This window comes from Juglans microcarpa x Juglans regia, chromosome 1S (genome assembly GCF_004785595.1).
Source record: "Juglans microcarpa x Juglans regia isolate MS1-56 chromosome 1S, Jm3101_v1.0, whole genome shotgun sequence".
Taxonomy (NCBI): Eukaryota; Viridiplantae; Streptophyta; class Magnoliopsida; order Fagales; family Juglandaceae; genus Juglans; species Juglans microcarpa x Juglans regia.
Window position 1 is genome coordinate 17,746,998 of NC_054595.1, and position 26,200 is coordinate 17,773,197.

Genomic DNA, 26,200 nt, shown 5'->3' on the forward strand with positions numbered 1-26,200 from the left:
TCTCTCGTGCATTTACTTCTTTTACATCTTTAGGCTTTTTGCTCGTAGATTGCTGATACATAACCCCACCAAGCATACAAATTAAAAGCTCCATTGTTCCCACAAATGTCGAATGCATGTCCCAAACAACCAAACTAATCACAACCGTTCATAGGTTGTTCACTATCCCAAGAATAGTAAATCCTGTTGCTGAAATGGCCCTCCGGCAAGAAAATCCAAAGAAAGAGATGGATAAACCAAACAAGCAAGATAACCCACCGGCAAAACCACCTGGAAAGAGTACCAATCTGACATGGAGAAGCAGCTCACTGTTGGTGAAGAGAGAAAGGTAGAATATAATTGTTGCAGGCATGAATATATAGGTCAGGTATGTATGCTTTCCTCCAGAAATGAGTAATTCCCAATTTTACAATATAAATATTCACATGATCCCACTATACCGACCAAAAATGAACATTGCTGAGTGGATTTGGTTTTTCACCACATCAATTGTCAAACTTCATTTAATTTCTCACTTGAAGAACTCAATGGCAAGTCTCATCTAATGGTAAATCTAACAAGAAAAAGAAAAGAAATTGATCAACTAAGCAGCGTTGTTGACTATCTATCAATGAAAAATCAAGGAAAAAAAACAATTCAAAGAACAAATAAAATTTAAAATAAAGAAAAGGCTAAAGCGAATAAAATTCCAATATTATGTTGAAATTTTTGAATCTCATATCAATAATGGCAATAACTTAAGAATCATCTACTCAACACCACCAATTTTTTCCCAAAATACAATCACAATGGAGAAAGCATCCATAATCTTGGCCATTAATCATATCTGGAGAACCAAGGAATGGCTCCAAAACATTTATAAGAGATTCCAGATGAATTTACCTTTTGGATAAACATATATTTGCCACCCAAAACAATATAAAAAAAAGCGAGATAATGCTAGACATTAAGAACTTCGGGGATTAGATGGGTATTTTTTCTCATGCTAAAAACATATCGGGACAAGTTTTGTACTCATAAGACTATGCATTGTTTTAGTTCATAAAAAGCTTTGAATTTTTCAAAGCACATTCTTCTATCTTTTTCACTAGGATTATGCACATTCCAAACGATAGGTAGCCCATAAAGTGCCAAATTGGGTCTAATACCTTTCTCAGCCTCAAAGTCTTTGTCTTTTAGCCACCAACAACCGAACTCTCATCTTAATCCCAAGCTAGAAACACTCATCTCTCATGTTAACACAACAAAAACCCAACTCAGATTTCAAGAGTAACCACCTTATAGAGAGGCAGAACATACCCAGAAGAGCAGAGGAAGAAAGGTAGTGTAAAAAGGCACAGACACAACACAGGACAACCCATACAGAGTCGCTCCTCGCCATGCTGCTATGCTTTCCATGTTTCTCTCTCTATATCTCTCGGATTACTCGGATTACCCTATTTTTCAAGAGAGATCTTAGAAGAGAAACAATGAGAGATACAAAAAACAAAAAAATAAAATAAGCAAAAAGGGGAAAACTAGCGGCAGGACTTTGAGTCGTAGACTAATATTTAAGCGTTGTAAATCACTAAAAGAAGAGAAACAATGGAAATGCTATATAACAATTCTGTGAAAACTCAAGTATATGAACATACAAAGATATATTGAAGCCCAGAAAACTCAAATCAAATTAAGAAAGAAAAAAGAAAAAAAAGCCATTGACGATAAGGGGGAGGAAGGAGAATCTCACATTTACAAAGGCATTAATTTGAAATCAACCCAAGCATACATAAATAAGTATTACAGAGAGTGAATGAACGAGAAAATGCAACGGAAATAGTGGGTGAGAGAGAGAGAGAGAGAGAGAGTTATTACAAAGGGGAGTGGCGGTGCTGGGGAGAAGTAGGAGCGTCGCGAGGTGGCGCTGAATAGAGAGAAGCTGTTGCGAGGTGGCACTGGGAAGAGGAAGCCACGTGGGTTCGTGGCGAGGAAAGAGGGTGGGTTTCGCGAGATTCAAATCTGGTTTCGGGTTTGCTCCATTCAACAAGCTCGCGGGAAGTGACGGCGTTGGGCAGACGGAGGAGCGCCACTCGATGGCGCTGACGAGAGAGACGGTGTTGCCGGGAGGCATTGGGTAGAGGAACCTGACACAGGTTGCCGTCGAGGGAGAATGTGTTCCACAGGATGAATTCAAATGGGGATGAAATTATTCAAATTGAATCGCACGTTTTGGTTAAACAAAAAAAAAAAAAAAAAACCACAGTGTGTACACCGAGTGCACTGCTACAGTAACTTCTACGTAGCAAACCTCTATGGAAAATATCTTAACTTTTCAGTTTTTCTATTTATCAGGCATTTGGGAAAACAAAAAAAAAAAAAAGAGTTTGGAGCATTTCTAGGAAGATTAAATTTAGATTCTTTAAATAGCTTTGACCTGAATAAATTAGAAGGATTACCAGCGTATACAATCATAACAAGCGTCCAAGGCTACAATTACGTACAAAGGCCTCCCAAAGACAGAATAATAATAATAATAATAATAATAAAAGATTAAAAAAAAAAACATAATGACCAAAAAAAAGTAATTCCGCTCTACAAGAAGTCCCCCAAGAAAAGAAGACAGCTCCACATGAAATCACGTCTTTGAGAGTAATACTTGGGAAAGTTGGTTTTATGAAGAAACCATGATAGATATCATTTTAGCCTTGTAAATTGTTATGCTCACACAAAAGTATCACCCAAGAGTGGTTTAAATTAATGGTCCAATCTTAAGTAGAAAGCTCTGTTCTTGAGTCAGTTCAGCAGCAAGAAAATTAGAATCTAAATGACAACTACAAGAATTAGAAGCTATTGCACGAACATTTTCAAGACCCTTCAGAAGTGTTCAAAGTCTAATTTACAGTGGAACTCATTGTAGAACTTTGCCCTCTATCCAACTCACTAGACCACCTCTATTACAACCCACACCCACCACAAAACTGAAGGAATAAATAAATAAAAAAAACTATGAATGGGCAGACATTGGTGCCCTCTTTATCATATTGTTCACATGGCTAAAAGTAAACTAAATAAATAAAGGGTAATTGGAAGAGGGGGGGGAGGGGGGGGGGGGGGGGGGGGAAGGAAAGAGGAAATGAAAGCTTGTGAGAAAATTGGGAAAAAAAAAAATTAATCCTGATAAATGTTATACAGATGAGACAACTACTAAGCTCAAAGCATCAGAAACACCAACTGAAGAGGGAGATCTGACCCATATTGTTGTAGAGATTTCTCGTCTATCAGTAGCTCTATACAGTATCCCCTTCCAATCAACGTAAAGCCATCAAGCAAATTCATCCCCCCTTGTTAACTTCTTCTCTGTTGAAGTGCATTGTTACTTCGGTATCGCACAGCCACTCCACCGCCAAGATCATCCATGAGTAGAAGAAAACAGAACAAAATGTCAACCCTGCTCAATATGAGCCTGGAGAAATTAGGATCCATTTACAGCCATTTCTGGTGAGGATTTTGGTGGTATTAATGGAGCGTCCTCTCCACCCAACTGTCCATTGTCTGAAGTGCTATGCAAGCGATCAGAACATATTTTAGGAGCAGCAGGTTCCTCCTCTCCGTGGTTCTCATCTGAAGTGGTGCTGCTGTCAGAATTGTTTCTGTCAGAGTCAGGTTTGTTCTCAAGATTTTCTTCAACTGAAATTTGGTTCCCATCAGCTGTATGAGGAGTCGTGTCAATGGTGCAAGCAGTTTTCTTAGGTAGCACCGCCTGGCTTAGTGTCGAGCACAAAGCAGCAAATACACTATCTTTTGACTTGGAGTTTTTTCCAATCCGCTGCATCTTTGACACCTCAGGCTTGTTATCTGCAGATGCCGGTTTCCGCTTCAACCTAAGAGACTCCATTGTTCCTTCATCTTCATCAGAAGTTTCTGGCTGCTTCCTGGGGGGTGGCCTGTAGTCTTCATCATCCTCATCATCATCATAGTCAACCAGTCCACCAGCTCTTGGACTACAAAAGTCGAGAAGTAAATCAAGACAAATGCATAGAGTTGATAGAAAATATACTATGACATGCCTTCGTCACTTTCCTAGGGTGAAAAGATTCCTTCACCTTGATGGCCGGTGGCTTGGTGTAACTCCATTGGATAAAATAGGTTGAGACTCTACTTTTTGGGTATTCGACATTGATGCAGATGCTGTATCTTCTTCATCACTGATTCAAGTGTCCAAATTGAGAGGCTATGGCTAGAAAATTGTTGCAAAAAAGTATCCAAACACATTTTCCCTATATGTACCTGTCCTCATTGAAATAGTCTTCCTCTTCTTTCTCCAGAGCACGTTCATCAATTCGTTTTCTGGGGTCTGACACACTACCCGTGCCTTTTGTTCCACAATTCTCCAGGGACTGCAAAAGACAGTGGTGAGACCCAGAAAATTTGGAAACAAATGTCGGAAAATTAAGCAAGAATGAAGAATACCTGCTCATATTTAACTTTCAGCGCATGAATGGAAGCCAAATACTCAAAATTGACCAACTGGTTCCAAAATGTATCAACTATATATCTAAGCAATGATTTCAAGTTTTCCTGAAAGACACAAGATCATCAGCAGAGAATTAATTACCTTTTCATATATCTAAAATCTAAATGCAAAGAGGCATTAAAAAATGAGCACCTTTCGAATGTACTCGAAAAGCTCTAAAACTGCTGAGTTGAGTAGATTATAACGACTACCATTACCAACAAAGGCATCCACAATTGGTTTGAGAAGGTTATTCTTAACAACATGATTTATCAGATGTTCATCCTGCATATAAGCACATAATCCGAGTTGTTATACACTAGCCAAAATAAATGCTAGTCTACTCGAAAGTCGCAAACAAAATCAGCAGAGTTAAGGCTAGTTCAATGCAGAAGAACAACATTTAGCATTATACAACTATTATAGTCCATGAATAGACTGATAATTGTGTATGCACAAGTATTGAGTAGAATATACAAGAGAAGTCCATTTTGACATGGTATATGAGAGTCGTCCATCCTGTCACAATCGAGTACAATTTCAGAGTAACTAGTTGGCTACTAACGGTAGACGTGCATGATGGTCATCAATAAAGTGATATCAAATAACACAACCAGCACTAACCAAGCAGAGCCCACGTAGCAAATCATCTTACACATGTAGCAAATTATTCACTAACATATTGCCTCGAACAAATTTTTGGCTGTTAATGTTCTATCAAGCATAAAAATGTTCCATCACATTATTCACTAATCAGGTTTACTTACATGGCGCAAAAGAATAGTGCGAAAAAATCGAACAGCAGCAACAACTAGGTATTTTTCCCTTCTTTGTGTCACCAACAAAACTTTATCTATCACGTTGTTAAGGAGAAAATTACACCTGCAAACAGAAGAAACCAGCACACTTGCATTTAAATTTCTTCCGCAAGAATTCAATTCTTAATGATTCCATGAGAAAAACCAAATATTACTTTATTCTATATGGATGGTGCAGAACACAAAAGCATAGCAATTCACATATGTTGAACAGTATTTCAGGCTTTGTGCCATTTTGATTTCCAATTCTTCCACTAGATCCCACAGATTTGCCGCTTGATTGAGCCACACCTTCCGAGGGACAAGATGCTGTTATGACATCTATTAGTTGACCCAAATACTTCTCATAGAAAATCTCAATAATGTTATCTCTCTGCAACAAAACAGTAACATTAGAAACTCAATAACATGAATAAAGGCATCTAAATCTACTTAAACTAAAGAAGGGAAAAGAAAATCCATCAAAATAAGCCTTCAATTTCATAGTCAGAGACTAAAGGTGAGTTTTTTTATTTTTTTATTTTTTGGAGAAGCAGTCATATTGCTTAAGCTGAGTATAAATTTTATTTGCTGACGATTAATTTTATTTAAGCTATACATATTAACTACTAGGATTCATGTTTCAAATGGTCGAGCAGGCTCCTCATGGTGAACAAGTTCAAATTCCGCTCAGCTTTAATGATGGAGCTCAAGCTTAGTTACAAGAAGAGATAAGTTCAAAATGCATAAAAGTCAAGCTGACATGATACATGCAAATATGAAATAGAGTTAGAATATAGGAAAAAGCATAAATGCAATTGAAGATTTATTTCAGAATGGAACAAAAGCCTCACACTGAAAAAAGCTAATTAAAAGAAACAAATACAAATGAATGGTCAAGGCAAGCACCTGTGCTCCAGACAATGTGTATGAATCCAGTAAACTGCGAAGAATTTCAAGAAACTGACAGTTCATGTCCTCCCCAAAGTCTGTTATCATTCCTTTAACCTACATCAACAAGCAACAGTAAGTCAACACTGGTTAGCAAATATGCGTCATTCCAGGGGAGGGTTTACTTCCAGGTAACTTTTCACAATTTCAAAAAACTCTAATGCCCTGCGCAGGAAGATGCACAAAGTACAGGTGAAATCACTGTCAGCAACTGTAGGTAGACAACTTTCATGATTTCCTGGAAGTAGACAAATGTAGGTAGACTTTAATGGTCTCAACTTTCATGATTTCCTTGTATCCGTTTCCAGTTCCTAACCAGGTGTAATCTTTTGTATACTTCCTGTGTACTTGGGCTATGCCTACTTCAATATCAAGAAAATATCTTCTTACTTATCCAAAAGCAATTGTAGGTAGACAACCTTTCAAGACAACCATTAATCGATAAACCTGTCTGAACCCAACTACCATATTGAATTGCAATATGTGGTTTAGAATGTCCATCTTTGGAAAGAATGGCACAGTTTTGCTTTTCAATTCAGTTTTACTTCTTCCAGAACCAGAGAGACATCATTCTTCAGTATCATATTTACCTGTTTTAGGCTTTATATCGGCAGTCATACATACCTTGTGTGTATTTATTTATTTAGGTACATATATTAATATATCATCAATTAGAACCGACACCAAACAGCTTGTCATGTCTATGGTAACTTATGTTCAGAATTTGATGGGTTGGCATAAAGTGGGAAGACTATGAGTCCCTGGGAGGGAGATGGGGTGCAGCACATGCCATAACACTCGGAGCTGTTTGATTTACGTGACATGTGATCTTATGTCAAAGTTATAAAAGACAAAAATCCCGATGAAAAGCATACCAAGAGTCCCAGAAGTAGAACTCCTTCCTGCCGAACAACATAAGAACGAAGAAGGTTAGGATCCTGATTCAAGAAAAGGATGAGGATATCTGTCCTGCATTCATTAGAATAACCTATTGTTAGTATGATGATTATTCTTTGGACTATATCATACAAAACGATAAAATTTTAGATATAAAGCATAAAAAAGGCCACAGGCAGGCACTAGGTGTTCATTACTACCCAGTTAATACGAGCTTTTTGTCTTCACTCTGCAAAGCATCAGTGATGATGTCAAAAATTCCTTCATTCATAAGATCCCTGCAAGAATTTTAGACTTTTGACTCTTAGAAACAAGTACCTAACTGATGATCCCAAAGATAACATTTTCACAGCAATCACTTTAAAAAAAAAAGGGTTAGCGACAGGGAATGCAAGGTCTACATCAACATGAATTATTATGTAATGCTCGGGATCCTCCTCCTATCATAAATTCGAGCCTTTGGGTGAGAAGATGTAGCATGAGAGAGGAAGGAAGCTTAGACAGCATGGAGACCTACTGTTAAAAAGTTAAAGATGCTGCTGGCTGATTTTGTTTCCAAGGTGAACAAAGTATCAGTTTCTCCATTTCAGAGCTTTGTTATTTAGCAACTTGTAATACCAATAGTAGATGTAAGAAAACTGAGCATAAAAGTTCTGTACCGGTATAAACCAGTTGATGAGAGAGTCAAGCTCAATGTGACGGGAGTTGATTTGGAATCCGGGTCTTAGGCTACGTTTGGGTACCAAGAGTACCTCAAGTACTCTCACTACTATTCTTTACTTTATTATTACTTTTCACCTACTTTTTTACTATTCATTACTTTTTACCTACTATTCATTATTCTATTATTACTTTTTTACTACTTTTTCACTACTATTCACAAACATTCTCAACACTTCTCAGGTATTCTCACTACCCAAACGTAGCCAGTGGTGGTGGTGGTAGGGTGGTGAGAAATGAATGAGGACAATTTTTAGTGGGTATACAAAAGATTACACCTAGTTAAGGTGGTGACAATATCCATCTAAAATGGCTTGCACCTCAGCCCCTGTATTTTAGGTTGTCACAATATTTAATGAAATAAACTACAAAACTCGTGCAAGAAATATTGTGACAACCTAAAATACAGGGGCTGAGGTGCAAGCCATTTTAGATGGCTTGAAGTTCTGTGTACAGCAGGATTTTTTGGTTGTTGCGGTGGAGTTAGATTGAAAAGTGGTGGTTGAATGGCTGGAAGGGCATGGCTATTGTCCTTGGTATCTCAGAGATTTGTTGGAGCAGATCGAAGAGATTCAGAAATTATGTACCCATTTGTTCCATCATATGTTTCGGGAGGTTAATCAAGTAGCAGATAATTTGGCCAACCTAGAAGTGCAAGGAGAGGCTCAGATCTATGATAATTGGAATGAATTACCATGTGATGTGTTTGGAGCTTTGGTATTGGATAGGGCAGGAACTCCACATATTCGTTGTAAATGACTCGGAGTTGTAAAGGAATAAATTTTTGTTTCAGTGTTTCTGTTAAACATTGATTTTGGGATTTATTGATTTAGGATGCAACCCAAGGTGAGAGATTGTAACCATGGCTTTCCTCTGCCACAAGGGTCTTTAATAATACAGGGTGCCGTCTTTTTAAAAAAAAAAAAAAAGAAACGTGAATCATTCCAGAAATGGCATAAATAGCATACCTAAATAGCCGGAGCTGTTGGACCATCTGCAGACTCTTGCTTAAACTACAAAACTCGTGCAAGAAATATACCTATAATTGAAAACAAAACACGGTTGGTATTGAGGGTTACCAGACCAACATGATCCACTATAATTACCAAGAGTAACTCCATACAATGACCGACCATCTCTAACACACTACACTCATAATCAAGTTGCTTGATCGTTATGGTAGTTAGTCAAGATCAAATAAATCATTCAAATATAAAACCATTCATCAAAAACACCAGTAATCGCATAGTTTTAGAGGAAACAACTAGCTGACATCAGAGGAAAAAGGTGGTTCACACCAAAGAATGAACACCTAGTCTAGGATCTAGACATGGACTATCAACTTCCTCAACATCCTGATATTGGGTAAACAATAAAATAAGATGACCACAATGAATGATGACACTAATGTTCGAACAGCCCCTAAAAAGGCAGTATTAAGAGGACCATTCACACTAAAAACAAAAAACAAAAAAAATGTGAAAAGACTGCAATTCGAAACAGAACATTAACAGGATAAAAAAATAAGAAAAAAATTCATAGGCAAAAATCTTATTAATATTAAAAGAAGAATAGATATTGTCCAAGTACACAGGATGCATAAAGAGAAAACAAAATAATAAAAGTAAGCATTAAGAACAATGAGAGTGATTATAGCATTAAGAGGACTGTGCTAACATGCTCAAGAAAGGCAAATGGATGTATGTATTCCAGGCTAAAAATATTACCAGATTTTTCTTAGATTCTGCAGAGATGGAGGGTGATCTCAACCTGGCAAACAATTCCTGAATAAAGGTACTATCATCCTTTAACAAAGAAACAACCTACCACAGAACAACAGAATTAGAGGCAAAATAGCATGATACTCTGTCTTTCTAAACAAGTGATTTTTAAAACTTACAATAGCATTGTTAGCATGAATTATAGAATTAAGATTTGCAATAGTCGCCTCATCCGCTACTCGAGCCAAAACAACATCCTAAAAGAGGTAAATGTAAGAGTAACGTAGTAAGTAAAAGTTGCACTACAAACAGGCAAGCCGGTAACCAGGGTTTATCATTAACAATTCACACCTTCATATAACCAACTCTGTATGTCTGGTGTATCTTAGACAGAACTAAAGGATCTTTAATTGGTATGGCCTACAAAATAGAATAAATGCCCACAAATTAGCAAGCAGCAGCAACATCTAACCATCACATCCTCCTCTAATAAAAGAGAAGAACCAGCTACCAAGACATTACCTCCTTGAAGACAACATGCTCCTTTAAAAAATTACGATGATGTTGGTCATGATTGACCTCTGGATCATCTGAAAATTACATTTATAATGATCATAACAAAAATAAACAAAAAAGATCAAAGAATTATAAAAACTAAGGACCAAGCCATCAGCTCAGATACCCCAAAAATGTAGAACCATGACAAATTAAAAATGGCCATGTACACACCAAATTTGTTTCTGTTCATCCTAGTATAATGGAGGCTAACAAGTATTAAATATCGGGATACAAAATAAAGAAGTATTGTTCCAACACTGATGCAGTACCCATCGATAATGAATATTTCAATCCAGGTACAAACTTCAAACTCAAGACATAACGGTTGGTCTACTTGTAAAAAAAAAATCATAAGGGTTCGGCATGTAATCACCAGAATAGATTATACAAAAATGAAAAAACAAATCTCAGCCATTACAGATATACGCATCAAGATTCAAGGTTACTGGGTGGCACAAAGGAGGTGTCTGAATATTAGTGAAAAACAAAAACACCATCTGAATATTAGTGAAAAACAAAAGTATTCCCAATGGGTTATGTAAAACCCATGTTTTTGTAAAATTTTAAGGAAATAGCTCAATATAGCCCATCCAATGGATTACATATTTTATAACTAATATCCAGTTTGCTACAGTACCATCTCTACATCTATGGAACACTATTCACACTTGTATAAAAATTTAATTCATTTCTCTCTATACTTTTTACTCTTTATTCATTTCTTTATCTACTTTCTACTTTTTACTTTATTTGAAATGAATAAAGTATAATATTTAAATTCTATAAAGAAAAATTGATAAACTGATATATGGTATATTGTAAAAGTCAGTATATAAAATAGAAAAAGTAGATTTTGATGATGTATTTTAAAGGATAGGATGAAGAATCCATTGGGAGTGCTCGACAGACAAGATGAAACATTGATGGATGTATAAAATAAACTCACACTCTGCGTGATGGGTGTATAAAAGAGCAATCAATTAAACAACAGTACCAACTAAACTATAAACTCAAATATTGAAACTTCGTGCTAACATGAAATATCACCATAAATATTTTAAACCAACAATGAAACTTACACTCCAGTGAACCAATGATATCCATAATCAATTCATCACCAAATATCTTCTCGAAGACCTGAGGACTATTGAGCAAAACTACAAGTAACCAGACCAACCAGTCAATATCAATGAAGGATGTGCATACAAATAGCACATCAGAAGGACATAATGGTGAAATGAAAAGGATTACTTACTAATCCCTTTGACTATTTTGTATATCATATGAAGACCATCAAGATTTTCTAAGTCTTCACAGATTTTAAACAGATCCATCAGCTTTCGAAAAAACTCTTGCTGCATCAAAAAAATACATATGCAAGTAAGAAATTAAAAATGAATCAAAGGATATCAGAAAAGTGGATCTTCCACTAACTGACAAAGGATAAAACTTTGAAATGATAGGAAAACATGGAGGGATACATGGGGCATAAAGTGTATAAAATATAGAATGTAGTATTGTTATGGAAAAATAAGATAGAAACTTACATCACTCAAAATGAGCTCTGTCAGTCGCATCTGATCAGCTATGCCACTCTCAACCACAGTCTGTAAAACAAAGATTGATCAGTTCTATTCAATACTCTGGTGAGTAGGTGCACAAATAATTATTCCAAAAAAAATGCAAACTAGAAACTTTTTGTATTAGTAAATGCAATTTTATTCAGAAGTGCAAAGAGTCGCAATCAGTGTAGATACAAGCATACAAGAGAAATCGCCCATTTAGGATAGATGAGGAAACAAGAGTGCATAAAATCTAAAATAAAAAGGGAGCACACCAGTTCGGGTGACCCTCATCCAGACAGAGAGATCTGAACATGAACCGTGATAGTTACACAGAATAAAAGCACGGAGGCAAAAACAAGCCAATTTTCATGCACTGTTCACGTGAACGGTGCTTTTTTCCCTCCATGCTTTTATTTTGTGCACTTATCCCGTGTCTTTGGCATTTCCCTTTGAACACATAAAGGATTGGAGCTCTAACACCCACACCTAGTCTTCAAAACTATTTGAGTTTTATTTTCCTCCCAAACACACTGCATTAAACAAATGTCATCATGCGCAAAACTTCTTATCAACATGGACTACCCTTCTTCCATTCCAAGCAAGCCACAAGTTCCACCACCCTTTGAGGCACAACACACGCTATCCCAAGGTGACAAAATATCAAGAACCACAATCCCTAGTCATAGAAGGTCTAGTGATTCCCCACTCTTCTTGTACACCAACCAATCACTAGAACTCGCTTTTTCCTTAAATTGTCCAAGGTTATTTCCTAGAGTTATCTAAATAAAAAATGTCATTCGTGTGGGCAGTGACCATGGTAGATTGTGTTACGCTATAGACTTTCTTAGGGGGAAAAAACCCCACCATTATGGGAGTGGATACTGTGGTAGAATATGCGAACCTCAAATGTCCACTTCTTGGAGGGATGCATGGGATTTTCTCCTATACACCTTTGCTCAACCTAATGGTATACAAACTATTGAAGAACAAAGAAAACAAATCCACTTCCCAATCACGAGCTAGTTGAATAAAGGTGATATTCCACCATCATTTTCATTGTTAAATTGAAAATTATCAATCACCGAAGCCTCCTCGCAAGAGATGCAAAACAACTCAAGGAAAGCCACCTTCAAAGGTTGATCTCCACACCACAGACCATGCTAAAATTTATCACTCCCATCACACACCTCAAAGCTAATGAATCTAGAGAAATCCCCCTCCCCCATCTCATATTCTTCCACACCCTCACCCCAGCAGTCCAATAACTACTAACTATGTTGGGACTCCACCCTCCCAACAGGCTACTCTAATTAATCTCCACAACCAATCACAAAGCCTTTTCTTTTCATGACGTAACGCCATAGTCAATTTCCCAAGAGGGCTTGGCTAAGCATATCAAATGACTCATCTCTAATCAGTTCAAGATAATGGAGTACAAAATTTACAACAATTGACAAGGCGGAACTTAAATTCGTCACCAAGTCTGCCCCACAAGAAATCCCTATGCAGCTTTGCAATTATATTTGCCACTCCAACCCGGATGGGGAAAAGGGACGTGAAATAGGTAGGCAAGTTCAAGATAGCACTTTGATTAGATTAAGTTGCGCTCCTTTAGAGAGATAAGTTTGCTTCCACCTAGCTTACCGACGTTCCATCTTCTCTAGAAAGCCATCATATATTATTTTTCCTAAAATGTTGCTCCAACAGAAAATCTAGGTACTTTATTGGTAGAGAGGGCATGCCACATCCAAGGATACAAGCTAAGCCTCCTATGTCTTCCACAAACCCATCGGTATTATTTTTTATAAGTGATAAAATTTCATTAAAAAGTGTAGAAGGAACAACCCAAGCACATAAGTATACAAGATAGACAAATCATCTTGGAAAAAAAGATAAAAGAAAATTCATGAAAGTTAAGCCCAAATCTATCAAAGGTGTCCAAAGGAGAAGAAGAGTATTGAAAGAGAAATTTATGAGTTCCTCTGGTGTCCATTCATGGTCCTAAAAAATTTCTATCATTCATTTCCCTCCAAGCACACCATATGAGGCAAACAGGAACCATCTTCCATACTGTTGCAATTTGTAGGCTGCCACCTAACCCTCTCCAAGAGTTAAATAAAATTCTACAATTCTTATAGACACAATCTAAGCTAAAGCAAACCTACTTAAAAATAAGAAAAGGAAATGTATATGCCAGCAATGATACACATAGACCTTTCAGAAAATAAGTGTATCATTCACAAAAAGTAGTACGACACAAGTAACTCCTCAAAATTTCTATGCCCAAGCTAGAAACTTGATAATAGCCCCCTCCCTACAGTGGAATCATTTTACTCAAAGTCTCCATGACAACTACAAAGAGAGTGGGAAAAAGGATCTCTTTGTTGTAAGTCTCAAGACCCATTAAGAAAGCCAGTTAGTGTGCCATTTCCCAACATAGAGAGATTCACTATAGAAATACAGTCTGCAATCCACTTGCACCACTTCTCCCTAAAACCACATCTCCGTAAACTATACAATAAGAGATCACAAATATTGATCATAAGCCTTCTCTAGATCCCATTTGCATACTACATCAGGAACCCTTGGTCAAATTCTGCAATTCCGGTATTATTTGGCACTAAGAACCGAATCTAAAATCTGTCACCCTTGATGAAGGCATTCTGGGACCCAGAAATAATCTTCTACAATATTGTTTTCATTTTATAAGGTAGGACTTGAAGATAATTTTATAAACCCCTCCACAAGGCTAATAGCATGGAATCATTGATCTTCATAACCCCCACCCCACCTTCCTAGAAATGAGAGGACTCTGTAGAAAACTTGTCTTTTTTCTTTTTCTTTTTCTTTTTTCTTTTTCTTTTTTTTTTTTTTTTGCTGATGATATGTCAGATTGGTAAGGGCTTGTGGAGGAATTTTGTTGATGTGAGATAACGCCAATCCACATGTTGAGAAACCTAGAAACCCCACAATGAAATCGACACAGACCACATTTTGGCTTCTTGCAGACTAACAATATCAGTCTTCCACTAGCCAAACAAATTCCTTATCCTCATCCTTTTATCCCTCTCATCCAGCCCTTTCCATTTCCATGACAATATTGGTCTTCACTTGCTTGACCACACGGTATCATCGTTTATACAACAAATCAGTTGGTTTAACTCTCTATCCCCTTCCCTTGAACATTAGGAAGCTAAAATTGGAGAATTAACTCTTCGTCGGGAAACAAACCACAATAAGGTAGTGCAAATGGCGGGATTGATGTCGAGCTCCAGGCGTTTGAAGGTGGAATCAAAGACCTTTGTCTTTTCGAAGGAGGGTGGAAATTTCATTCACATTCTTGGGAAGACTACACATTCAACATTCGTTTGGTGGGTGGTTCTAAAGCCCTTGTTTTGGAACACGTAAACAGAGCTCAAAACGCTCAGGTCATACAAGCTAAGGACCGGCATAGGGAGGGGTTCGGTGGCATGTTGTCTCTGAGGAGTGCCTTCCTCCCAAACGATGCCTCATACGTGTCGGTCTTGAAGAAATCGGCAGGTCCTCCAGCAAGAAATAGCTCAAATGGTGGGGAGGGTGATGGTCGGAGGAATAGCATCATAAGGAGGCATGTGGGAGTGGCGGTTCGCATTCTGTGAGTATCCCGACGGTGGGAGAAGTCGAAGGGGTGTTGTGGGCTGCCAGAGCTGAGTTGTCGGGTGTCTTGTAGAAGATTAGCGATTTGATGACCAAAATAGACACGGGCTTGGGCTTGGGTTTGGTTATGGGCCCGGGTAGCAGGATGAACAGCCCATGTCATTTAAGTTCCCCCTCAACAAGCGCCAATGGCCTAAGATAGCAAATGGACGAGGCGATGGGCTTGAACAAAAGGGCTGGAGGATCGATCATGAGGCCCATTTCTCAAATGTGGAGGGTCAAATCCCTTTTCGGGTCCTCTTGCTCAGGCACGAGCATGAACAGAACTCAAAAACCGCGGGCGGTTGCTTAGGCATCACTCCGCCATCATAGAATAGGTCACCAGTCACTGACAACCCTCTAGCTCCTAAGTCAGCGCCGATTTCCGTCTCGCATAGGGTGACTAGTGGTGGAGAGGTTGTAGAAACTTTTACAGCCACGCAAAATGAGGTTTCTTTCAATACCCAAGGCATCGCTAGCCTTCCTATTCATTCTGATTGTCCACAGTTGCCCCCCCTCTGCTTCTAGTGACGTCGTTTTTTATGAATATGAGTGGGTGTCTCCCCAGATGAACGACGGGGAGGAATTTTCCAGGGTCTTGTGCATTGTTGAGGACAATGACTTGGTGATGGGTCTGCTGAAGAGCATGATTTACAGTTGGTATGCAGGGGGATTGGGGTGGCTGCTTCTATTAATGGATTGGAAGATTCGGGGGATGAGCCTAGTCCCATCTGCTCTCTGCCTCCGGCTCACTCTTGGGCTGGTTTACATTCCGATTGGGTTCTACAGAAGGTGGATGAAATCCATGACTCGTAGGGATTTCTTACGAGGGCCTCAAAGAACAATTTAAACATCTTATTGCTATCGAGGCAAGACAGCCTCTTTTGGCAAGATCTTTCTCAAAAATAGAAAGAGAGCTCAAGAGACTATCATGCTCTATCAATTACGATGCAAGGGAAGGTAGAGCAAGTAGAGGAAGGCACAAAGACAGGACGAACAACAATGATATATGAAGCTGAAGATCCTCTGTTGGAATGTACAAGGGTTGAATGACCCGTGCAAGCGTCTTCACGAAAGAAATCTGATTCGGGAATAGAAAGTAGGGGTCATTAGTATGCAGGAAACCAAATTGAAGTTCATTGATGGAAATATTATAAGAAGTTTGTGGCGTTGTTCTTTTTTTTTTATAAGTATTTTATACATATATTACTAGGAGTAACCAAGTACACTGGATGTATACAAGAAAATCCCTAACCCATACTAGAGAGCTCCTATTGCCCCAAAAGCCTGCGAAAAACTACCCAACATACATCAAGCCCGATTTAGACTAAATCACACCTCCCCAACCCCAACCCAATGTTTCCTATAGCCCAACCTCCATCCGAAATACCCTCTATCCAAAAGACTACCCAACATACATCAACCTCTATGCCCTCGACTTGAGCTTCCACCCTTAGCGTCATAGTTGATTGCACAAAAAAGACGCTTCAACTCCTTGCTTTTCTTAAAACTTGATTTGGTATCACGCGAGTGGCTCGCCTCAATCACAATGATTAGAGCTTTAAACTGGTCTTATGTGGCGTTGTTCTTATGTGGGATGGGACTCGTTTGCTTCTCAAGGGGCTTCTGGAGGTATTATTTTGATGTGGGATAAGATAGTAAATCTGGTGGAAGAGTATGTTGGGGAATTTCTGGTGGCTTGTTCTTTTACAAATGTAAATGATGGTTTCGGGTGGGGTTTTGCTGGTGTGTACAGGCCCAATGTTGATAGTGATAGTAGATTTCTTTGGAATGAGATTGCTGCCTGCTAGTTTGTGCAGTTGGTGGGCGGGCCCATGGTGTATTGGTGGTGATTTTAACATCACTCAAGCCTCGTTTGTTTTCAAAGATGAGATAAAATGAGTTGAGATTAAAATTAAAAAGTTAAATAAAATATTGTTAGAATATTATTTTTGTTTTGGAATTTAAAAAAGTTAAATTGTTTATTTTATTTTGTGTGAGAATTTGGGAAAGTTGTAATGATGAGATGGGAGGTTTTCAAAGTTTTCAAAGTTTTGAGTTTTAGTCTTGAAAGCAAACCAGGTCTCAGTTTCCGAGTGAAAGGTCGGGAGATTCTCGTATTGGTCTAGCCATGGTTCATTTTTCTGACTTAATCTTTGACCTGGGTTTGGTTGATTTACTTACCTTTGGCAGAGGGCGATTTCACTTGGTCGAACAGGAGGGCATGGTCTAGGTTGGACAGATTTCTTATTTCCCCTTCTTGGGAGGTGCACTTCCTTGACTTATGTCAAAAACGTTTTCCAAGATTGAGCTCTGATCATTTCCTCATCCTATTGGACTGTGGGGGTAGTCATGAGGGGCAGAGATATTTTAAATTTGAGAACACGTTAAAAGTCAAATGGGTTTGTAGATAAGGTGAGAGAGCGTGGTAGTCCTCTTATCAGTTGTTGGGTACACCCAACTTTGTTTTAGCTGGAAAACTCGAAGCTTTGAAAAAATGACTTGAACAAATGGAATGAGGAAGTTCTTGGGAACATTGTGGATTAGAGAAACTCTTTTCAAGGAGCAACATTGCTTTGATGAAAAAGGGGTTGTAGGGGTTCTCACGATTGATGAGAAGGAAAGGAAACTCGGTGTTGCTACTTAACTGAAAAAATACTCTTATCGAGGAGATTTCTTGGCGACAAAAGTCTGGGACTCTTTGGTTGAGGGAAGGGGACAAGTGCACCAAATTCTTTCATAGATTTGCCAATTCCCATCGAAGGAATAATGCCATTGAGGTGCTCCACTCGGAAGGTAGTTAAGGATCACATTGTTCATTTCTATGAAAAGCTCCTTAGGGAGCATTATTCTTCGCGACCTAAGGTTGATGGGCTGGTGTTTGATTCGATTGATCAGCCTAGTGCAGTTTGGTTGGAGAGAATGTTCAAAGACGAGGTGCTCAGCGTGATAAGAGGAATGGACAAAGCTAAAGCTCTTGAACCAAATGGCATTTTTTCAGGCATGTTGGAACATTATTAGGGAGGACGTCATGAAGGTTTTTCTTGAATTTCACTCATTTAGGAAGTTCAAGAAAAGCCTTAATGATATCTTCATTGCGTTTATACCTAAAAAAGTTGGGTCCATGGAGGTGAAGGATTTTCTTCCCATTAGTCTTGTTAGTGGTGTGTCCAAGATCATCTCAAAGGTGCTTACCAACCATTTGAGTGTGGTTATGGGGAACATCATCACAAAGTCCCAAAATGCCTTTGTCAAGGGAAGACAAGTACTTGATTCCATTCTCATTAATAATGAATGCTTGGAGAGTAGAATCAGAGGCGGTGTGTTCCAGGCAACCTTTGCAAATTGGATATGGAGAAGGTTTTTGACCACATCAATTGGAACTTTTTGGTACATATCCTTGGTAGGTATGGTCTTGGGGAGAGGTGGTGTAAGCGGATGAAGCATTGCATATATACAGCTAGATTTTCAGGTGGTGTAAGTGGATGAAGCATTGCATATATACAGCTAGATTTTCAATCTTGGTTAATGGCACTCCAACTATTTTTTTTAACAACTCTCGGGGACCCGAAATGAAACCCCTATCCACCGTCACCTTCAACGTTCTGCTCAACACATACATAACTAAAACAAAGAAGTAAGGGGACAGAGGATCCCCTTGTCTCGATGGACAGTTCTTCGCATGGCAGTATTACTATTTCTCATTTACTCTTTGCGGATGACACTTTGATCCTTTGTGAGCCCAATCCTGATTAGATCCGTTCACTACGGGCACTTTTGTAATGTTTTGAAGTTGTATCCGGTTTAAAGGTGAACTTGTCAAAGTCTGAAATGGTGCCCGTAGGTTTGGTCACTAATTTAGGGGATTTGGCTAAGATTTTGGGTTGCAAGGTTTCTACTTTGCCTATGAAGAATCTTGGTCTTCCTTTGGAGTCACCTTATAAATCCAAGGCAATTTGGGACGGGGTTATAGAGAAGACTGAATGAAGATTGGCTGGTTGGAAAACGATTTATTTGTCAAAAGGTGATAGAATCACCTTAATCAAGAGTATCTTATCTAATATCCCAACCTATTTCTGTAACATACGGGTTCAAATTTAGGGCTTAAAACTAGTATTATTTCATTTTTTATTTTTTATTTTTTTTATTTATTTTACTTTTATTATCATCTTAGGAAATATGCTAACGGTAAATTAGTGATTTCCTTCCCTATCAAAATCCTCTCAGAATCCGTATCCTCGTAGGAATAATTTTCCAAGTGTAGCCAACTTCAAACCCTAGCATATCTACTGAGGACTCACGCCGCTCACCTCCCCATTGTCTATAAACCCCACGAAAATCCTCTGTTTTTAAACACACTGAAAGACCTGGAAGAAGAACACTTTCGCATAAGCCTTATTTTCTGCCCAGCCACCGCCGACCACCCTAGGACGTCGGAGCACCAACCACGGTGCCAGAAACTGCCGGCGAACCTAGCCCTATCACACCCACTCCCTTCCAATAAGCCCATCGCCGTCGGCCACCATTTCCTCTCCCTAGTGTTTTTTGGTTTGATAGTTCTCTCTCTAAACTCTCTAAACTCACTCTCTCTCTTGCGTCGCACAACTGCCCAGAGGACCCAGTCGCATCGCCGGTCGCTTCCAGCCACCGGAGAGCCGCTGTCACCTAAGCCTTCTTCCCTCAGTGAGTTCCATGTTACCGCTCAACACCTTCCCTCTCACAAACTCCTCTCAGACTTGTGTTTTTGCCTTTGATGTTAAAGTGGCCTGGTAATTTTATTCTTGTAAGGGCTGAACTATCAGATGGGCTTTGTCCTGTACTAGGCCCGATCCTTATTCCTTTCAACACCTGTGTTAGTAGGCCAAAATCCCTTATATTACGTAGACAATACTTAGGAGTTAATTAGATTATTGTTTTAATTTATATATTTTTACAGGATAAAACCTTAAATTTCAGATTTAGTTCTACACTATTTATCTAGCAGATTTATATTAAACCCAATTATACTACTAAGCTATTTATTCTTGATTAATTATATATTACAAGTATTCATTAATTTTGCATGGAAACAAGATAACTAATATGTTAAATTCCAATTTTTTATTTAATCACGTAAAGAACCGTGACGCGTCTCTCTAGAAAATTAGTAACATCGAGTACCTTGTATATGTAACGCGCTACAAGTTGAAAATCAAGAAGCAGCGCTAAGAGGTAAATAGTATGATCATATAAATGCATGCATACTGTGAATATTATTGTTATGTATGAAAATATGATGTGCTTATGATGGTGAACTACGCTACGCTAAGAGGCAAGTCAAGGTTAGATTCCTTTTGCGATCTTTGATGAAATATGAGATTATGCTTGAATGAAAGAATTTGTTGTTCGATTGATTGAATGTTACTAAAATCATATGAAAGCCATGAGATGTTCATGTAGTAATTCAAGTCAAGTATGCCATGTAATGGAATAGTCAGATTATGCAAGCCATGTCCATGCAATACATAGATTATGTATGCCATGTTCATATAGTACTTAGATCATGTATGCCATGTTCATGTAGTACTTAGATCATGTATGCCATGGAATGTCATAAAACGTTCAGAGCATGTTATGTTATGTCATGTCACGTTATGCTATGCCATGTATAAGAAAATGCGATGTTATGCTATGCCATGCTATACCATGTACAAGAATATGCCATGCTATGCTATACTATGTACAAGAATATGTCATGCTATGCTATAACATGTACAAGAATATGCCATGTTAGAAATGTTCATGAAGCCTAATAAATTCTCGTGCATTAAGAAAGATAAGAAATGTTACGGTGCCATGGACTCAAGCGTGGTTAACTACAAGTTAAGTGGAACACGGACCCAAGCGTGTTTCACTCCATGTTATGACAAGATAAACAAGTTATTATGCATTCACGTTACATGTTTGTCATGATTATGTATGCTTCCGCTCATGTTAATGATGAATATATATATGCTATGTGAATATGTGACGATATATGTATATATGTGAAGTTTTTCAGAAAGCTATATTACGTGTATGATTGGGAATCTGTGATGCTATGTGTGCTGTTAAGAGATTTCAAAAATTAAATCCATGCTAGACCAGATTATATTTTACAGTATGATGTGCTATTTACTGAGTATTCGACTTATTTTTGTTTGTCTTCCTGTTTTCTTTCATGCCTAATTTTTACAGATGGTGTTTATGATGACGCAAAGCTGAATGGCTTGGAGTAGATCTAGTATAAAAACTTGGGAAGAAATAAGTGATTTTTACACGAACTATAATCCTTTTATGTCATTCGTAGGATGGGTTTATGTCTTTCCACATTACGTTCAGTTTTGAAACAATTATGTTCATTTCAGTTTTTGATGCTTTTCAATAAACGAGGTAATTCAGGATATGAATCTCTTTACTGGGCTTTATGCTATGAATGTTAATAACATCTCTATCCTATGGGAACGGGGTGTTACAATTTCCTATCTCTATTTCCTTTGCCTGCAAGAGTGGCTAATAGAATGGAAAGGATATTTCATGCTTTCTTGTGGGTGGATTGGAGGATGAGAAGAAATTCCACTTGCTTAAGTGGGACAAGATTTGTACTCATTTATCTTTGGGAGGTTTGGGGATTAGAAAGCTGAAAATTTTCAATAAGGCACTCTTAGGGAAATGGTTGTGGCGATACCATCAAGAAGGGGATGCTCTTTGAAGGATTGTTATTGATGCCAAATATGGGAGTATTTGGTGAGGTTGGTGCTCAAACGAAGTAAGAGGGGCATACAGTGTGCGAGTGTGGAAATTCATTCGTAATGGATGGGGGAGTTCTCCAGAAATTTCAGATTTTAGGTGGGTAAGGGACTGGATCAGTTTTTGGCATGACTTATGGTGTGGGGATGAGGCTTTGAAGAATTTTTCCCTTCTCTCTTTAGAATTGCTTTGGATAAAGGCACTTCCGCAGCTGATTATATGGACAACACTGCTGGTTTTATTCAGTGGTCAGTAAGCTTTATTAGAGACGTCCAGGATTGGAGGTGGGGACATCACTGATTTTTACAGCTTGCTCTATGTTTTAAATATAAAATCCGGAGGGGCGGATAGATTAATCTGGAATCAGCTTGGCAATAAGAATTTTTTGGTTAGATCTTTGTACAAGGTCTTTGCGTCACATTCTTCTACTGATTTTTTTTTCTCGGAAAAATATTTGGAGATGCAAAGTGCCTCTCAAGGTGGCTTTCTTCGGGTGGTTGGCTTCTCATGGGAAAATTCTTATTATTGATAAGCTGAGAAAGCACGGTATCGTTGCAATGGACTGGTGCTTTATGTGCAAAAAGTGTGGAGAATCAGCGGATCACCTTCTTCTCCATTGCGATGTGTCAAAGGCTTTGTGGGATGAGGTTTTTTCTAAGCTTAGCATTGCTTGGGTGATGCCCAAGAGGGTAGTGAATCTTTTGGCATGTTGGAGAGGAATTTAAGGAAATCATCAAATAGCAGCCGTTTGGAAGATGGTACCTCTTTGTCTTATGTGGTGTATTTGGAATGAGAGGAATGGGCGCTGTTTTGACAATAGAAAACGCTCGGTGGAAGGGATTAGAGCCTTCTTTTTTCATACTTTGTTGCTTTGGGCTTCGGTTATTGTAATGGATGGGATTAGTCTTAATGACTTTTGTGCTGTATTTCAGTTTAGCTTGTAATTAGGTGTTTTTCTCTTGTATACTTCTTGTGTACTTGAGCTATGCCTAATTACGTGGTTTAAAAAATTTCTTACTTATAAAAAAACAAACCACAATAAAAAAAGGTCACAATCACCAACATTTGGCATGAATCCACTGCTTAAGAATGGCTTCTTTCAAAGGCCATGAACAGAGCCATCAATCAGATCATCCTCAAACCCATTGCATGACAGCCCCACAAACTTGTGAAAATTCCCTACCTTTTGCAACACCAAGTCCGGGGAGTCTAAAATAAGGTGAGATGGGGTTCGACATTCAAAGGTTCGCACTAAATGGGTCCATCCCCTTCAAAGAGCATCAACAACAAACTGGATCTTTTGAGGGTCCTACACACGTAGGAACCATTCTTCCCTATTTTCTCATCTAGTACCACCTTTTCCAATGCCTCTGACGAGCCCACAAGGACTACATCACCTTCCACTTGCTCCCTCCCAAGTGCAAACCATGTGAGTGCTCCCAAGACTAAGTGTGGAATTAAGATTCTGGGACTAGATCCTTCAGTGGGTTTTGGGCACATCTTGAGAGTTACTACACCTCATTGGTTCCTTTTCAAGAATCTGCACCCTTGCAGGTATACTTTGTGTAAGTCGCCTAGCCATCAAACCCTTTCAAAGTCCTTCGTTGTGTACTACCAGAACTATCAGCACCTTAGGCATAGTCTCTTAGCATATTCATGTTCTGGATGGAGGCTGCATTGTCTTTATCAGTCACAACCTACTCCTTTCCCTTTTAAGGGAACCCATTTTTCAGTTGTCACCTTACTTATCAAAAAAAAAAATTCCGTTGTCACCTACCCCTACGGTTGTTGGCAATGTCAACGCCAGGCCCCACTGGCAGCATCACTAGCTCAGGTGATATGACACCTTGAGGAGCCAAGGAGTGAAGCCCATCTCTAAACCAACTATTGCCTCCACGCTCAAACACGCCCGAGACTCCACTTCGTCCATTTATTTATGATTGAGGAAGTAGGTTTGGGCCAAGAAATTTGACATTAGTATGAAAGGACGAGGATACAACTTAAAATACAAACACTTTCTAGGTGCCCATACTCACATTAAGTTACCCCATCACTAGACCTACCAAAATATATATAAATACTTCTTGCACACACAAAAAAAAAATTGCCCACAATCTTCCTAGCGCTAAAAACCTCCATGCTTCAATTTCTCTACGATTGGACAGCTGCCCACAATAATACCCGTTTCTTCTTTCGTAGATTTTATGAATTCTTGTTCACCTTCTCCATAATTTGATGCTCTCGTTTATATACTCCTAATGTACTTAAGTTGCAGGTGCCCTTGAGCACAAATTAATAAAATTGGCATACTTATAAAAATATATATATATATATTATGCGCAAAAATATTAGACTAGACATCTCATGTAAAGTAATGCTAGTAAAGAGAGAGTTAATACAATGATAGTATCAAGACATAACATCTAGATAAGGATAAAATTGGTTTCATTCAATTGAGTTGAGACTGAGCTATTTAACTAGGGGGAAAGATTAAAATCTACAACACAGCCAAAGAGTAGAACATGCAGTTGGGAATTAAAATTCAAATTACCAAGTTTATGAGTTAAAGTCTGATGCTCAATGATTTCTTTTTTTTTTTATAAGTCTGATGCTCAATGATTTCTGATCAGAAAAAGATGAAAGGGAAATGTATATAAAGGAATTCTTATTGCACAAGTGAAAAGATGTGAACTCTACTTATCAAAAAAATGAAAATATATGAACTCGGATCCTTGACGGCTAGCTGCCTATAATTTGGGGCATATATGACAAGAAACAATCTAGCTAAACAGCCAAAGAGGCTGGGGAACTTTTTGCAGAAACTTTTTTTTTTTTTTTTTTTTTTTTTTTTTGGCTACAAAAGCGATTTTGGCTGGAATGAGTTTCCCAGCTATTACGGCAGTCGAATATCAATTCCAATATGCTATCAAGCTACCCGATGACAAACTACAGAAAAGAATGGAAAGCATGTCACAGCAATGAATAATTTTCCTTATTGACCAACTTGCTTTATATTGTTAATCATTAAATTTTATACACTTGAATCCAACTAATTAAGATATCAGGAAGAAGTAACATGAAAAAAATAATATTTTGGAGAGAGATAGAGAGAGCGAGATCACAATTAGATGCCACCAATATCAAGATGGAGCCACAAGCAAGCTAGTGAAAGTTACATCATGCTCAATGGCCGAAAATGAATTAAGCAAACAATATGAAACTTGAGACAGACTATAAAATCAGATAGAACTAGAGCATCCTTTTGTACCTTAAGTATTAAAGGAAGTGTGGATAGCTCGAGTGCAGGCAACTCCCTCAACTCGCTGTTCACACTGTGAAATGTCTCATCTGCATACATCACGAAAGAGAGCGTAAATAATTGCACATGCCAAATAGAACCCTAAATATGTAATCTAGTATATAAATGTTAAAAAGTGACTGATGATATTTTCCCTAATATTTGGACTTGTTCTCGATGGCATAAATTATTTGTTTGTTGCGCCCCCCCCCCCCCCCCCCCCCCCCCCCCCCGGGGGGTCTTTGGCATAAATCTTCAATTACCTAAGAGACTTGATTATTTATTTGTAACACATCTGTGGACAAAATTACTATCCATGCATATGAGAAATCAGATGATTACCACAAGCTATATATTTGCAAATTAAATTTGAACCACCAAGTTATCCGGTCCTATTTACTTCTTCCACAACCAACTTCACACTAGACCTCATGGATGGAGGAGCCTGGAGTTACAAACTTGATATAGTATCACGTGTAGCTTCTATCCTTTCTAGGGCTGCTGTCTATCCAGAAGAAAAAAATGAAAGTATTTTCACAGCTCCAAGATGGATACGTTTTCATGTGAGCATTAGTTGTTGGCGTCTCCCTACATACATTACATACAAGGAACTACTAACATATTGTTGACCATGTCAGATTATTGTTGGATGATGGACGTCTCTTTTTCGCCTTCAGCTTAATTTTTTTAGCCCCCTCAACCAAATTTATTTTTCCTTTCTAAACACTTCCCATAACTACTCACTATTTGAAATCAAA

At 38.3% G+C, this 26,200-nt stretch overlaps 1 protein-coding gene across 1 annotated transcript in view; it reads right to left on the minus strand.

Moving 5' to 3' along the window:
- Positions 1-2,829: 2,829 nt before the first annotated feature.
- The window catches only part of LOC121245979 (serine/threonine-protein phosphatase 4 regulatory subunit 3-like), a 35,144-nt gene continuing 11,773 nt past the window's right edge, over positions 2,830-26,200 (minus strand). Inside the window, exons 6-24 of the mRNA XM_041143923.1 lie at positions 25,413-25,492; positions 11,684-11,743; positions 11,392-11,491; positions 11,216-11,293; positions 10,101-10,168; positions 9,930-9,998; positions 9,758-9,835; positions 9,585-9,680; positions 8,826-8,896; positions 7,338-7,415; positions 7,116-7,209; positions 6,199-6,297; positions 5,466-5,683; positions 5,260-5,374; positions 4,646-4,777; positions 4,450-4,557; positions 4,267-4,376; positions 4,083-4,184; positions 2,830-3,980 (exon numbers count right to left, since the gene is read on the minus strand). Of these exons, the coding sequence (XP_040999857.1) occupies positions 3,452-3,980; positions 4,083-4,184; positions 4,267-4,376; positions 4,450-4,557; positions 4,646-4,777; positions 5,260-5,374; positions 5,466-5,683; positions 6,199-6,297; positions 7,116-7,209; positions 7,338-7,415; positions 8,826-8,896; positions 9,585-9,680; positions 9,758-9,835; positions 9,930-9,998; positions 10,101-10,168; positions 11,216-11,293; positions 11,392-11,491; positions 11,684-11,743; positions 25,413-25,492 (2,285 nt within the window). The 3' untranslated portion in view covers positions 2,830-3,451. The remainder of the gene's footprint in view (positions 3,981-4,082; positions 4,185-4,266; positions 4,377-4,449; positions 4,558-4,645; positions 4,778-5,259; positions 5,375-5,465; positions 5,684-6,198; positions 6,298-7,115; positions 7,210-7,337; positions 7,416-8,825; positions 8,897-9,584; positions 9,681-9,757; positions 9,836-9,929; positions 9,999-10,100; positions 10,169-11,215; positions 11,294-11,391; positions 11,492-11,683; positions 11,744-25,412; positions 25,493-26,200) is intronic.